Source organism: Procambarus clarkii, chromosome 21 (assembly GCF_040958095.1).
Source record: "Procambarus clarkii isolate CNS0578487 chromosome 21, FALCON_Pclarkii_2.0, whole genome shotgun sequence".
Taxonomy (NCBI): Eukaryota; Metazoa; Arthropoda; class Malacostraca; order Decapoda; family Cambaridae; genus Procambarus; species Procambarus clarkii.
The window spans coordinates 30375841-30392539 of record NC_091170.1 but is presented as its reverse complement, the minus strand read 5'-3'; the positions used below and the strand labels follow the sequence as shown (position 1 = coordinate 30392539).

General features: G+C 43.6%; 2 protein-coding genes across 2 annotated transcripts in view; one reads left to right on the top strand and one right to left on the bottom strand.

The window, feature by feature from the left end:
• Positions 1–16699, bottom strand: part of LOC123751843 (uncharacterized) — a 155831-nt gene that overhangs the window by 71437 nt on the left and 67695 nt on the right. The gene's annotated exons all lie outside the window — the stretch shown is intronic.
• LOC138367232 (adhesive plaque matrix protein-like) overlaps positions 1–16699 on the top strand; it is a 55164-nt gene that overhangs the window by 5881 nt on the left and 32584 nt on the right. Inside the window, exon 3 of the mRNA XM_069328640.1 lies at positions 2786–3480. Coding sequence (XP_069184741.1) covers positions 2786–3480 — 695 coding nt within the window. The remainder of the gene's footprint in view (positions 1–2785; positions 3481–16699) is intronic.

The window sequence follows — 16699 nt, the reverse complement described above, 5'->3', positions numbered from 1 at the left end:
GCTGACTTCATACACAGTTTCAAATGTAGATATGATAGAGCCCAGTAGGCTCAGGAATCTGTACATCAGTTGATTGACAGTTGAGAGGCGGGACCAAAGAGCCAAAGCTCAACCCCCGCAAGCGCAATTAGGTGAGTACACACACACACACACACACACACACACACACACACACACACACACACACACACACACACACACACACACACACACAATTGATATGGAATACAATTATAAAAAAATTGGAAGTTATGGAAATAAACTTCGAAACAAAACATGTAAAGGTTGCCACAGTGGAAAGACGAGGAAATAATCCAAGTAAATTGGACCAGATCTTCACCCTGAATGTGGAAGACATCTAAAACTTGGATCATGAAATTCCACTAAGAGCCAGTGATCTATAATGACCAGGTCTATAATGACTGAACTAAAAGCAATGACCATAAGACAAGTGGTCAGGGAATGGAGAGTCAAGTGCAGAATTGGACATAACGTAAGAGCAAGAAAGTGCAATGGATGAACTTTGGGGGAAAGACAGTGCAGAAAATAGAGGATCAAGTCAAAATGAAATTCAAAGAGGCTGTGAAGTGATGTGTGTGTGTGTGTGTGTGTGTGTGTGTGTGTGTGTGTGTGTGTGTGTGTGTGTGTGTGTGTGTGTGTGTGTGTGTGTGTGTGTGTGTGTGTGTGTGTGTGTATTCACCTAGTTGTATTCACCTAGCTGTGGTTGCGGGGGTTGAGCTCTGCTCTTTCGGCCCGCTTCTGAACTGTCGATCAATCAACTGTTACTAACTGCTAACTAATGTTTAGCAGTTACAAACAAGCACACACACACGCACACACACATTCAATTCAAAATAACATTCAAACAAGCACACACACACGCACACACACACACACACACACACACACACACACACACACACACACACACACACACACACACACACACACACACACACACACACATAGGAGCCATGGCTGAGTGGTGTTACCTGAGCAAGGTAAACTCAGCATCAGAGGTTCGAGGACAGGTGGGATCAGCAGCTATACCGCCTCTCAATGTCCTCACTTACCGCTCTTTCTCCTGATTTGTCAAACATTCAGTTTCTCAGTCTTGTTACCTATTCAGTCTTCTCCTGCTTGTCCACTTGCCTTAAGTTCTTCTCTGTCTTCTTTCCCATTCCTCTCATCTTTCCTTCTCCCTCTCTCAGTCTTCCCCACTTTCTCGCCCTTCTCTTTATTTTTCCCCCTTTTCCATTACAACATGGCATACCCCCCTTTATTTCTCTCATTTTCCTCTCCTACATCTCTCATCCCCCATCTCTCTCCTCTTCCCCAGCCTCCCTTCCTATCCTTTCCCTTCACCGTTCCACCTCTCCCTGCCTCACCATACACCAGCCAAGAGGTACAACCGATCCATTATGTGTGTTCAAACAGAATAAAAGTTGAAAATGTTTGCATGTTACATCCTATGACTGTCTGAGTCGAAGTAAGGTCACCAGTTTGCTTGCTTGCTTTAAGAGTTTGTATTGTTTGTTTATAGATTTCGTCGTCAAAACTGTTTAATAGGCTTTTAGTTTCTTTAATATTATATTCTGTGTGTTTTGGTATACTTTATATATTTTTAATATTCACAGTTATGTAGAAAAAAGTGAGAATTACAACTGATCTCGGAAAATCCTTACTTGTATTTTCTATTTTTGTTAGAACGTCAAAAGACTTTTCAATGTGTCGGCCATGTTTATATCTCTCGTCTAACGTATGTCATTGTAGCCTAGATGCAATATTTCTGTCTGACATCATGTTTGGACAGCAATATTGCTGGCTGACATGTTTTGGAGAGCAAGCTTTGGCCTGACAACATAATTTTATAGCCACGTTTCTAGTTCAGAATGTATTTGTTCCTGACAACAAATTTCCTTGGCAAAAAAAAAAAAATAATTTTAAACCGGCAGGAACACTATTTTTTTCATTACTGACAGAACATAATTATACTTACCTAGAACGATAAACCATTTGACGAGATGTAAACAAAAGAAAGAGAGCAAAAACGCTCTTCGCATTCAGTCAGCTGACCACATGTAAACACAAGTCAGCTGGAACCTACCTCACATCCAGTCAGCTGACCACATGTAAACACAAGTCAGCTGGAACCTACCTCACTTCCAGTCAGCTGACCACATGTAAACACAAGTCAGCTGGAACCTACCTCACTTCCAGTCAGCTGACCACATGTAAACACAAGTCAGCTGGAACCTACCTCCCATCCTATCAGCTGACCACATGTAAACACAAGTCAGCTGGAACCCACTTTGCACTCACCTGTCAAAGAAACAAAAAAAATATGAGTCAAGATCAGAAAGTCACAACAAATGTGTTAAAATTAAACATGTGAATAGCGAGAAACATTCACACGATTAATGTGAGAGGTCAATATTTACCATAATATTAAAACATGATTCTGATACCAACTTACGAAACAATTGATATCTTAAAAAAAAGGTACTTGAAATATTTTTGTCTGGTAGATGGGATAAGTGAGAAGATTATTTAAATTATATATCTTGGTTAGTTTATCATTTTTTATCCAAGATTTTAAACGCATATACGAGTCCATAAATATGTTTTATATATTTTTCTTCTTGAAATGCACGCTTCAGATGCAAACCTGAAACTCTCTAGTGTTATCGTGAGTCTAGGCGAGTTTGTGTTCCCGTTGTGGACTCCTCTAGATGCCCTTGTAGTGAGCCTTCAGAGATGATGCCTCCTATGGTGTTCCCTTCAGAGATGATCCCTCTTATGGTGTTCCCTTTAGAGATGATGCCTCTTATGGTATTCCCTTCAGAGATGATCCCTCTTATGGTGTCCCCTTCAGAGATGATGCCTCTTATGGTATTCCCTTCAGAGATGATGGCTCTTATGGTATTCCCTTCAGAGATGATGCCTCTTATGGTATTCCCTTCAGAGATGATGCCTCTTATGGTGTTCCCTTCAGAGATGATGCCTCTTATGGTGTTCCCTTCAGAGATGATGCCTCTTATGGTGTCCCCTTCAGAGATGATGCCTCTTATGGTGTTCCCTTCAGAGATGATGCCTCTTATGGTATTCCCTTCAGAGATGATGCCTCTTATGGTGTTCCCTTCAGGGATGATGCCTCTTATGGTGTCCCCTTCAGAGATGATGCCTCTTATGGTGTTCCCTTCAGAGATGATGCCTCTTATGGTATTCCCTTCAGAGATGATGCCTCTTATGATATTCCCTTCAGAGATGATGCCTCTTATGGTGATCCCTTCAGAGATGATGCCTCTTATGGTGTCCCCTTCAGAGATGATGCCTCTTATGGTGTTCCCTTCAGAGATGATGCCTCTTATGGTATTCCCTTCAGAGATGATGCCTCTTATGGTATTCCCTTCAGAGATGATGCCTCTTATGGTATTCCCTTCAGAGATGAGGCCTCTTATGGTGTTCCCTTCAGAGATGGTGCCTCTTATGGCGTCACTTTACAGCCGATGCCTCTCCTATGCCAAAGTTAATGCTCTCTACGACAAATAAAAGCTGTAAAAATAAGCAAAACTTCAACACCCTACAAAACCGAGACTTTCGAAGTCTTAAATATTCCCAATATAAAAATATAGTCTTCTCCATTAACTTAGAAAGTTCCCTTCTGTTTTTCTTCCCAGAAGAAGACAGAAGGGGTTAAAAACTATCCCAGAAGGAAAGTTTTCTTCCCTTCTGATATCTATTAGGGCAGTCAAACGCGTATTAAAAGTGAGAAAAACTTAGAAATTAAAGGTATCTCATACTCTCTCTCTCACCTCTCTCCATACCTCTATTACTCATACTCTCACATTATCTCTCTCTCTCTCTCTCCTCTTTCTCTCTCTCTCTCTCTCTCTCTCCTCTTTCTCACACAATATACGAATATCTCATACTCCCTCTGTTGAAAGCATCGTTATACACAGGTAATTAACGCTCAGACAAGCCTAATGCAATGTTAGTCTATTTCGTTGGCTTTAAAAACAGGGAAGCGGGGTTTTATTGGTGATAAAACTCTCAGATATTTCATATTTTTTATATAGACGAGAATCGCTTTAATATTATCAAAATCAGTCAATGTAGGTTGTAAATTTGTTGAGATAGGTTCAAAAATCTGTCGATGAAGGTTCGAAATCTGGCGAGGCAGGTCCAAAATCTGGCAGGGTAAGATCAAAATGTAATTGGTGAAAGTTATTGATAGTGAATATATCACTTATCAACAAATGTTTCTCGCAGGTAAATTAATTTACAAGGAATATCCGGTTGTGGAAATTTACCTCGAAATATGTTAACGTGTGTGTGTGTGTGTGTGTGTGTGTGTGTGTGTGTGTGTGTGTGTGTGTGTGTGTGTGTGTGTGTGTGTGTGTGTGTGTGTATGTGTGTGTGTGTACTCACCTAGTTGTGCTTGCGGGGGTTGAGCTCTGGCTCTTTGGTGTGTGTGTGTGTGTGTGTGTGTGTGTGTGTGTGTGTGTGTGTGTGTGTGTGTGTGTGTGTGTGTGTGTGTGTGTGTACTCACCTAGTTGTGCTTGCGGGGGTTGAGCTCTGGCTCTTTGGTGTGTGTGTGTGTGTGTGTGTGTGTGTGTGTGTGTGTGTGTGTGTGTGTGTGTGTGTGTGTGTGTGTGTGTGTGTGTGTGTGTGTGTGTACTCACCTAGTTGTGCTTGCGGGGGTTGAGCTCTGGCTCTTTGGTGTGTGTGTGTGTGTGTGTGTGTGTGTGTGTGTGTGTGTGTGTGTGTGTGTGTGTGTGTGTGTGTGTGTGTTTACTATTTGTATCTGCAGAATTGAGTCATCAGCAAACACAGATATAAAGGAGCTAACTTCGTCTATCATGTCGTTGATATTTATTAGAAACAGGATGGGCTCCTCGAACCGAACCTTGTGGTACACCACTTGTAACCTCTCTCTCTACTATTTTATTTAGACAGAGATAAAGATGATATAGACGAAGGCTCTACCACAACCCCTTGAGAGAGAGAGAGAAAGAGAGAGAGAGAAAGAGAGAGAGAGAGAGAGAGAGGGGGGTATCATGGCAGCTAAGTTGATTCCAATCCAATATCTTGCAGGAAATTGTGCATTATCTGAGGCTCAGAAGAGAAATCTTCCCATTGGGTGCAATAATGCAGGCAAATGCAGGCATATGGGCAGAGACAAGCTAACACTCACAATCACATAGGAGGTTGCAAAGCTAGCAGGCAAGCAGGCAAGCAGGCAAGCAGGCATGCAGGAATGCAGGCATGCAAAGAAGACAGGCAGACAGGAGGGAAGGCAGGGGTGGTGGAAGACAGGCCAGCAGGTAAATTAGACAGGCAAACTATCAGACAGGCACCCCTTGTTCGCGTCCCACCAGTGTTGAATAGTTTATCCTTGTTTACCCGGTCGATTCCTCTGAGGATTTTGTAGGTTGTGATCATGTCTCCCCTTACTCTTCTGTCTTCCAGTGTCGTAAGGTGCATTTCCCGCAGCCTTTCCTCGTAACTCATGCCTCTTAGTTCTGGGACTAGTCTAGTGGCATACCTTTGAACTTTTTCCAGCTTCGTCTTGTGCTTGACAAGGTACGGGCTCCATGCTGGGGCCGCATGTGTGTGTGTGTGTGTGTGTGTGTGTGTGTGTGTGTGTGTGTGTGTGTGTGTGTGTGTGTGTGTGTGTGTGTGTGTGTGTGTGTGTGTGTGTACATCCTCACCCTCGCACGCTTTCCCCCTCTCCAGTAATTTAGCAGTAAAGCCCAAAATGACCACGAGAATACAAATTATGTATTCCATTACGCTCTGGCTCTAGTGTCCGCCGTGTGAAAATTATATAAATATATAATGTATGTATACGCGGCTTTAACTCCATGTTTTTAGGTGGGTTAACCTTAACACACACACACACACACACACACACACACACACACACACACACACACACACACACACACACACACACACACACACACACACACACACACACACACAATAGGAGGCCAAACACAGGATACAGAATAGGAGATGAAGTACTTAATGAAACGAGCAGAGAGAAAGATCTAGGAGTTGACATCACACCAAACCTGTCTCCTGAAGCCCACATAAAAAGAATAACGTCTGCGGCATATGCGAGGCTGGCTAACATCAGAACAGCGTTCAGGAACCTGTGTAAGGAATCATTCAGAATCTTGTACACCACATATGTAAGACCAATCCTAGAGTATGCGGCCCCAGCATGGAGCCCGTACCTTGTCAAGCACAAGACGAAGCTGGAAAAAGTCCAAAGGTATGCCACTAGACTAGTCCCAGAACTAAGAGGCATGAGTTACGAGGAAAGGCTGCGGGAAATGCACCTTAAGACACTGGAAGACAGAAGAGTAAGGGGAGACATGATCACAACCTACAAAATCCTCAGAGGAATCGACCGGGTAAACAAGGATAAACTATTCAACACTGGTGGGACGCGAACAAGGGGACACAGGTGGAAACTGAGTACCCACATGAGCCACAGAGACGTTAGAAGAAACTTTTTCAGTGTCAGAGTAGTTAACGGATGGAATGCATTAGGCAGTGATGTGGTGGAGGCTGACTCCATACACAGTTTTAAATGTAGATATGATAGAGCCCAGTAGGCTCAGGAATCTGTACACCAGTTGATTGACAGTTGAGAGGCGGGACCAAAGAGCCAAAGCTCAACCCCCGCAAGCACAAATAGGTGAGTACAAATAGGTGAGTACACACACACACACACACACACACACACAAATACACACTCACACACAGGTAACAAATCACTGGTAACAGGTGAACTGCCAAACATTTGGAAGACGGCCAATGTAGTCCCGATATACAAGAAGGGTGATAGACAGGAGGCACTACAGGCAATTGTCCCTAACTTGCATACCATGTAAGATGATGGAGAAGATTGTGCGAAAAAGCTAGTAGAACATCTGGAGAGAAGGAACTTTGGAACATAACATCAGCATGGGTTCAGGGATGGCAAATCATGCCTCACAGTACTACTTGAATTCTATGAGCAAACAACAAAAATCTGGCAAGAAAGAGAGGGGTGGGCACACTGCATATTTTTAGACTGCCTGAAAGCCTTTGACACAGTACCACATAAGAGACTAGTGCACAAGCTGGGGATGCAGGCAGGAGTGATAGGGAAGGTACTCCATTGGATAAGGGAGTACCTAAGCAACAGAAGACAGCGAATCACTGTGAGGGGTGAGGTCTCGGAGTAGCGAGGCGTCACCAGTGGGGCCCCACAGGGATCAGTTCTTAGACCTATACTGTTTCTGATGTATGTAAATGATCTCCCAGAGGGTATAGACTCGTTCCTCTCATTGTTTGCTGATGATGCAAACATTGTGAGGAGGATTAAGATAGAGGAAGATAGTAGGAGGCTACAAGATGACCTAGACAAACTGGCGGAATGGTCCAACAAATGGATACTAAAGTTCAACCCGAGTAAATGTAAGACCCAGCTGTGGAGATAGAAATGTTGAAAGCCATAACAGATACAGCTTAAGACGGATGGATTCAACCTGCAGGACAGACAGGTGATAGAACCGAATTACCGTGAGAACCTTCCCTCCCCAGATCATACATGTCCGAAATTCCAGCCTCCTTCTATCTCAGAAACACAAATTCACCCCACACTCCCCGGATGCACTCCCTCCCCCCCCCTTCCGGACCCATCAATCTCCACCTTATCGACCGCCAACCATCCATATACTCGTTAACCTCCCACTCATCAATCACCATAAACAACTCAGAACTCCATCACTCCATTCCACCGCCTCCCTCTCTCTGACTCTACACATTTTTTATTCCATCTCTACTACACCCGTCCACTCCACCTCACTGTCCCACAGAGCATCCACCACTTGCTCTATCCCACATCTAATCCCCCCCCCTCCCCTAACCCCATCCCCCCCCTCCCCTAACCCCCTCCCCTAACCCCCTCCCCTAACCCCCTCCCCTAACCCCCTCCCCTAACCCCATCCCCACAACACTGCCGACCAGGGCATCCGAACCCCAAACTAACCACTACCAGTAGACTTCGAACTGCCTCGCCATGAAGAACAATGAAGATAGTGAAGATCTGCTACACCAACGGTGGAATATTAAATCATAAAAGCTAAACAAAAAAGGGGTTGGGACACTAACCCAAATTTCACAGCAATAGTGGAGACTAATTCCTCTATTATGATTGTCAATGTTATATTCCACTCTGTTTCATACATAAACATCCCCCTTTGTCGAAATCACTCAACAAAGACAGGCGACGAGTCACAATAACGTGGCTGAAGTATGTTGACCAGACCACACACTAGAAGGTGAAGGGACGACGACGTTTCGGTCCGTCCTGGACCATTCTCAAGTGATTCTCAAGTCACAATCGACTTGAGAATGGTCCAGGACGGACCGAAACGTCGTCGTCCCTTCACTTTCAAGTGTGTGGTCTGGTCAACACTCAACAAAGAGTTAGAATGATTTCGACCTCCCTTCACGAAGAGTGTGAAACAAGGCTGCTAGAAGTGATCCAAGTTAAACATACTCTACGACAAATGACTGACGCAGGACGGAGGAGCGACCCCAGCGTCCTGGGTAACCCCTAGACGCACGTCTTAACCCATCAACCACGACATGGTAAAGGTTATTGAAACCCCTAGGAATCTGGAGGCCCTGAGCTAAGGCCAACCCAAAAGTCTAGGTCCAGGAGATTAAAGTCAATGATTTTCCTTAAGAAATTACTGGGGACTTTCTTGTGTATTTCGAGGGATTGTTTATGAAGACCCCATTACCTGCGACAGAGTACAAGCGGGTGACTAGTTAAGCTTGGGATGGCACTAGCTCCCTACGTTCTTTCATCTCATACCCCTGTTCACCAGGTTCACAAAGTAGATATGATATGAAGTCAAGCGGTCGGGACTCATTGCGCAAGAAAAAACGAAAGTTCAACAGCCGGGACCCAAGACCTGAAGTCCGGCCCTGCCAGCGTGGTTAGGTAAATACACAGACGTCGAGAGTCCCGCCTCATGGCCGCACAAGAATATTGCTTTCTCACTCCTTCATTCACAGCGTACCTACCTTGAGGCTACCTTGAGGTGCTTCCGGGGCTCAGTGTCCCCGCGGCCCGGTCGTCGACCAGGCCTCCTGGTTGCTGGACTAAAGAACAATAATCACATCAACTCCACGAGAAGAAAAACAAGAATATTTTAATGGAGCGGAGATAATTGGATAAACAGGGAAGAAGGACAAAGGGAAGGAGAGAAAGGATGGAAGAGAGCAGACGAGACAAGGACTCAACCCCAGTGATCAGGCGTGTGGCTGCTCCGGTTACCTGAAGCAGGAGTGGTTGTGGGGCCTGGCTAAGAGGGTCTACAGGGGTAGTGTAGTAGACTCTATCTCTCGGGAGTGGTTGTGTGGGCCTGGCTAAGAGGGTCTACAGGGGTAGTGTAGTAGACTCTATCTCTCGGGAGTGGTTGTGTGGGCCTGGCTAAGAGGGCCTACAGGGGTAGTGCAGTAGACTCTATCTCTCGGGAGTGGTTGTGTGGGCCTGCCTAAGAGGGCCTACAGGGGTAGTGTAGTAGACTCTATATCTTGGGAGTGGTTGTGTGGGCCTGGCTAAGAGGGTCTACAGGGGTAGTGTAGTAGACTCTATCTCTTGGGAGTGGTTGTGTGGGCCTGGCTAAGAGGGCCTACAGGGGTAGTGCAGTAGACTCTATCTCTTGGGAGTGGTTGTGTGGGCCTGGCTAAGAAGGCCTACAGGGGTAGTGTAGTAGACTCTATCTCTTGGGAGTAGTTGTGTGGGCCTGGCTAAAAGGGCCTACAGGGGTAGTGTAGTAGACTCTATCTCTCGGGAGTGGTTGTGGGGCCTGCCTAAGAGGGTCTACAGGGGTAGTGTAGTAGACTCTATCTCCTTATGCCATGGCTTCTAGCCTTCTTCTACCTGCTACGATATAATTTAATTTTCGTGATGTTCGAATTCATATTGGGCATTCAGGTTGTGGCTGGAGGTGGCTTCCTCAACTTCTTTCAGTACAATTCACTTGTTGACCACCCGTACAGGGCGCGAGCATCTCTTTTAGATTTCTTAGATTTGAGACTTGTGTTTCCAGTTATCCATCTTATTTCCAACTTGTCCATCAGCTATATTACTCTTACTATCTTGCATGTAGTGATCATTTCCTACTCAAGGATGAGGGATTTAGTTTCCTTAATCTGTCCTGGTAGCTTAGTTCACTTTGTTCTGCAATCCCCTGCGCTCGTTCTGTGTTGAAGGTAATTATCGGGAGAAACTGCATTTGAGAATTAGCTTCATACGGGCTGATGTCTTGGAAATGTCTTTATTTAGCTGTTGAAATGTCATTGTAATGTGTGCCTGGTAGTGAAGGAGCTCATGCCTGTGTGCTTACAATCCTGTCTGGAGTTTTCCTCCACCACTACACAATACGTGTCTGGAGTCTCCCTCCACCACTACACAATACGTGTCTGGAGTCTTCCTCCACCACTACACAATACGTGTCTGGAGTCTCCCTCCACCACTCCACAACACGTGTGTCTGGAGTCTCCCTCCACCACTACACAACACGTGTGTCTGGAGTCTTCCTCCACCACTACACAATACGTGTCTGGAGTCTCCCTCCACCACTCCACAACACGTGTGTCTGGAGTCTTCCTCCACCACTACACAATACGTGTCTGGAGTCTCCCTCCACCACTCCACAACACGTGTGTCTGGAGTCTCCCTCCACCACTACACAACACGTGTGTCTGGAGTCTCCCTCCACCACTCCACAACACGTGTGTCTGGAGTCTCCCTCCACCACTCCACAACACGTGTGTCTGGAGTCTCCCTCCACCACTCCACAACACGTGTGTCTGGAGTCTCCCTCCACCACTCACCAATCCGTCTGTGTCTCTCCCAAGTCAAACAATGTGTGTTTGTTTACGAAAGTGTGCAAGAACTTCCTACCTTCGCTACACTTTCCATTTTAGTTTTATTCAGTTTTTATATAACAAATTTAAGATAAAAAATCTTCAACCCATTTAAGTGTCTCTGTGATCCTTGCTTTATGTCATTTTTATTTCCTATCAGACCTCTAACATCATTTTATTCTTGCTGTGGCTTTTTTTTTTCCCAGGGACGGAATATTAAATTCAATCTCCTTTCACCGCGTTGCAGCATCTCTCCGCATGTATTTTGAGGCTCGCTGCACTATGTATATTACATACCTGTATACATTACAGCAAGGAGATGGTCTCCATGATAAAAATTGTTGTATTGAATCAAGATTCATACGGAAAATTTTGAAGAAAATATAATACAAATAATAAACATAATAATATTAATTCTAATAATTACAGTACGCACACAGAGACAACATTGGAGAGAGTCCATTATAAGAGGAGAGGGAGCAGTCAGTTTATCCTTCATGACTCATAGTTTTGGCCAAGTACTCAACTATTCGGGACATTGCAGGTCATGTACTAAACTGGAGTACAGACAGACAGTATTTATCTGTCTGCTGTCTGTCTGTCTGTCTGTCTGTCTGTCTGTCTGTATGTCTGTCTGTCTGTCTGTCTGTCTGACTGTCTTGCTTTATCTCAGTATGTCTCAACTTACACCTATTTTAATATACTGTTGTCTGTCTGTCTGTCTTGCAGTATGACTGTCAGCCTGCCTGTCAGTCTGACTGTCTGCTTTAATATCTACAGCTGTCTACCTATCTTTGTTTCTGAATGTCTGGGTGTTTGCCTATCAATCAATCAGTGAATCGGCCTTGTCAACCTTGTGTAGACACGTCAGGCAGTTTATTTGTGTAATTATTTGTGTATTTCTCTCTCTCTCTCTCTCTCTCTCTCTCTCTCTCTCTCTCTCTCTCTCTCTCTCTCTCTCTCTCTCTCTCTCTCTCTGTCTCCTGACACACAGTCTGTACTGTTCACGCTGATAATCGCTATTAAAATATAAAAACTAATCACTTAAATCGTGGTCACACTAATTTGAAAATGTTTTTCATATCGGGGAAAAAAACAGTAAAAAAAAATAGAGTTGCTTTTATCATAGCTTTCATATTTCTCTTATTTTTCGTTCAGTTTGATTCATCGATAACATATTTTCGATTCAAATTTACGTGAAGAACAAGATAATAGTAGAACACAGTTGATAGACGTGGAGCAGAACAGATGAACAGCATTGGAGATGAGTCCTATAATGCACAGTGGCTTCGGGTAGATGGTTTAATAACTTCTTATCAAAAGTATTAATTCCTCTTTACTCCAAATACGTGAATTACCTCTTTTCTGGGGACGAGAGATATATCCCATCTTCTCTAGGGAGAGGGTAAATGTTCCCTCTTTTCTAGGGAAGGGGAAGAATGTCCCCTCTTTCCTGGAGAGGAGAAAACTTCCCTCTTTTTGGGCAGATGGCAAATGTCATCTCTTTTCTAGGGAGGGGAAAATATCCTTTTTTTTTTTAGCGAGGGAGAACTATACCTTATGAGATAGGAGGGAAGGAGAGAAATGTCCCCCCCCCCCTACTTTTTTCTGTCTTTGGAAGAAATAAGAATTTCTTTCAAAGTGGCAAAGGAACAATTTCCTCTTCACTTTGGCTTTTCTCCTCTTGATGCTCCAATCCTTCAGTCCGGCCCACTTTACCAGCCTCAATGTGGGGCTTCCCACACTCCAAATTTTCACCCAATCATTTTGTAGTTACTTTCGACTGTACCTGTCTGTCTCCTTCGTCTCTCTCTCCCTCTCTCTTTCTCCCTCTTCGTCTTGCTTCCTTTCTTCGGTGCTGAAGAGTTGGTTAGGGTCATTTGCAGGCGTGTCAGGTGTAGATAGTTTCATTACTCGAGCTGCCAGCCGCGGACGGTCGAGGTGTTTTACGGCCGTCTCCGCCAAATCGATGTCGAGCTCGAATTCCTTACGAAATGTTTTGAGCTCTGCTATTGGTTCCTCGACGACGACGGGAGGATAGAAGACGTGAGGTGTGATCACATATATATATATATATATATATATATATATATATATATATATATATATATATATATATATATATGCTCTCATTTCTAACACACCACAAAAGGAACAGTTATAACCGGCTGACATTGAGAGATAATCTAGTGAAGTCTACGAACTACGGGAAACTGCCCGAGAAATAGTAAGCATTGTTAGAGAGAACATGAACGGAAACTTTTCAATAACCTTTAAAATATCCCCCAAAAGACTCCTTCAAACTACCCAAAAAAGACTTCTTAAATATATCATGAGCCAAGGAAATGTCAAGGGCTGTAGGGGACTTGCTATGGTAAAGCAATGGTCCCTCTACTCAAGTCACACTTTAGCTTCGTCTTCACAAAAGGTCAACATTTCAAACCTTCACAAACCACAAAAAAACTCTTTAAATAATACAATATATATCGATCGCATCGGCAGTCTCATCACGCTAATGGGTTTAGCGAAGCAACATGTAAACAAACAGGACAGGTTGAACTACTAATCAAAATCTTAGAACTAATCTACTAATAAGTGACTAACAGAACTTAGAACTAATCTACTAATAAGTGACTAACAGAACTTAGAACTAATCTACTAATAAGTGACTAACAGAACTTAGAACTAATCTACTAATAAGTGACTAACAGAACTTAGAACTAATCTACTAATAAGTGACTAACAGAACTTAGAACTAATCTACTAATAAGTGACTAACAGAACTTAGAACTAATCTACTAATAAGTGACTAACAGAACTTAGAACTAATCTACTAATAAGTGACTAACAGAACTTAGAACTAATCTACTAATAAGTGACTAACAGAACTTAGAACTAATCTACTAGTAAGTGACTAACAGAACTTAGAACTAATCTACTAATAAGTGACTAACAGAACTTAGAACTAATCTACTAATAAGTGACTAACAGAACTTAGACCTAATCTACTAATAAGTGACTAACAGGTCTTCCGCCTGGAGTACACAAGCAACTGGATGAGGTCCACTTGTCTAAGGACTGGGAACTAGAGACATGACAATATGTAAATATGTCACAACAGTGTTGATGATATATTGGACTTGTACCCAAGATTGACTGTGTAATACATCAGTTGTAATACATACAACTGATGTATTACAGTTGTATTACAACTGTTATACATCAGTTGTATCTATGACCTGAGCTTGTAAAAGCATCTTAATCACCTTCAGTGGTTTAGTGCTTGATAACACACTAGTTTCTATTGCAGCTATCCTACCCTGTCAAAGTAGGATAGACATTATATATATATATATATATATATATATATATATATATATATATATATATATATATATATATATATATATATATATATGTATATATATATATATATATATATATATATATATATATATATATATATATATATATATATATATATATATATATATATATATAACGAAATAAAGCCCCTTAATACACCCTCAAAGAGCCCAGGGATGCTAGTTCGATCCCGCAACATTGCCTTGATTATCTCATAGATCAACCACGTTATTGTGGTTTCACTTGACATACACAGCAGCGATATAGATATTTACAATAAAAAAAGATCAACAGACTACAAGATTACAAAACGACCTATGATCAGCCCACACCTGGAATTTGTCTCTGCAGCATAAGTCTCTCAATTGAAAAAAATAATGCAAGAAAAAGCTATAGACAAGCTTGAGGAAGAAGAGTCATGCGAGCACTCTCAGGCCATCATGAGGACAATATGCCTCATGAAGGAAGACTCGAATGACTAAATCTGTTTTCTTTCAAGAAAGAAGTCTTGGTAGAGGCTCCCAGCGAGGTCATTAAATTATTTAGGAGATTCCAAGCCCCCAGCACGGACCTTAAGGACAAGTCAGGCTGCTTATTGCGAGACTTTTAGTATATATTAAAATAACATATAAGTATTTATGATGTCAATAGGGGACAGAATCTATGGAAAAAGCTAGGCAGTGTCCCTTTCTCTCTCTCTCTCTCTCTCTCTCTCTCTCTCTCTCTCTCTCTCTCTCTCTCTCTCTCTCTCTCTCTCTCTCTCTTTCTCATACTCCCTACCTCCAATCGTTTCTTCCTCCCTCCCTGCCTTCCTTTCCTCCATTCCCTTTTCCCCTTCCGTTCCTCTCTCCCTCCCATCTTCTCGCACTTCTAAGACACACTCAGAGACCAATTCTCCTACCATTAACGGCAGCTGTATTATTTTTGTTAACTTCCGGAGCCCAGAGAGTTGTGATAAGCGGGCTTCTGTCACCTGTAGCTGGTCAGTGTACCTGTCTTATCACCTGTATCTAATCAGAATACCTGTGCAACGGAAACAGTAGGGAGCGTGTGCAACGGAAACAGTAGGGAGCGTGTGCAACGGAAACAGTAGGGAGCGTGTGCAACGGAAACAGTAGGGAGCGTGTGCAACGGAAACAGTAGGGAGTGTGTGCAACGGAAACAGTAGGGAGTGTGTGCAACGGAAACAGTAGGGACCGTGTGCAACGGAAACAGTAGGGAGCGTGTGCAACGGAAACAGTAGGGAGTGTGTGCAACGGAAACAGTAGGGAGTGTGTGCAACGGAAACAGTAGGGACCGTGTGCAACGGAAACAGTAGGGAGCGTGTGCAACGGAAACAGAAGGGAGCGTGTGCAACGGAAACAGTAGGGAGTGTGTGCAACGGAAACAGTAGGGAGCGTGTGCAACGGAAACAGTACCGTTAAAGGAGTAAGATGCAAGTTGTGCAATGTCTGTCACTACTATGACTCTTTCAAACATGTCGCAGATGATGACATATCTAAAGGAGATCTTCCACTTCTGACTCTTTACACTGCTCTCCTTTCTCGTCAGCGCTCTCTCTCTCTCTCTCCCTCTCTCTCTCTCTCTCTCTCTCTCTCTCTCTCTCTCTCTCTCTCTCTCTCTCTCTCTCTCTCTCTCTCTCTCTCTCTCTCTCTCTCCCTCTCTCTCTCTCTCTCTCTCTCTCTCTCTCTCTCTCTCTCTCTCTCTCTCTCTCCAATCCTCCCTTCTACACCCCCTCTTCATATCTCCTCCCCTCCCCCATTCTACCCATCTCCGTTGAAATTGATAAGAGATGTGATGGAGTTTGATGGTGTCGACGTGATGTTCCAGATTCGCTTGAGTGTTTAGTGACTGGGTCCCCCGAAAACCCCGGCAGAGTGAAGGCAGTCACAGCAGAGTGAAAGCAGGGAAAGCAGAGTGAAAGCAGGGAAAGCAGCCCCGTCAGAAGGAAAGACCTGGCTGATGTAATTCTTGCCTGAATGGAAACTGGAACTCCTGGCAGATTCACCATTTGGCCCGTTCGAGAACTGTAACCACTTGGCAGGCCTGGCAGTTGGCAGGTCTGACTCACCTGACGGAGGGCAGAATTACCAGACCTCGACGGACACGAGGAAGCCAAGTCGGAAGACAAGAAAACTAGCGAGACGTGCTCCAGACATACAAAATACCTTTAGGGGGCATCGGTAAACTAGAGAGACGGAATGTTCAGGTTGGGGCTGTATCTTAGCGGGTAAACAGGTATGGACAAATAGTCAGATGAACTAGACGGAAGTACAAAGGTACGTTGTCAGTGAAAAGGTTGTAAGCAATTAGAATCAAACAATAAAAAAGGTGCAGCAAGTAGTCAAAGGTCAATTCTGACCAGCCTCTCACCTGCCTGCCACCT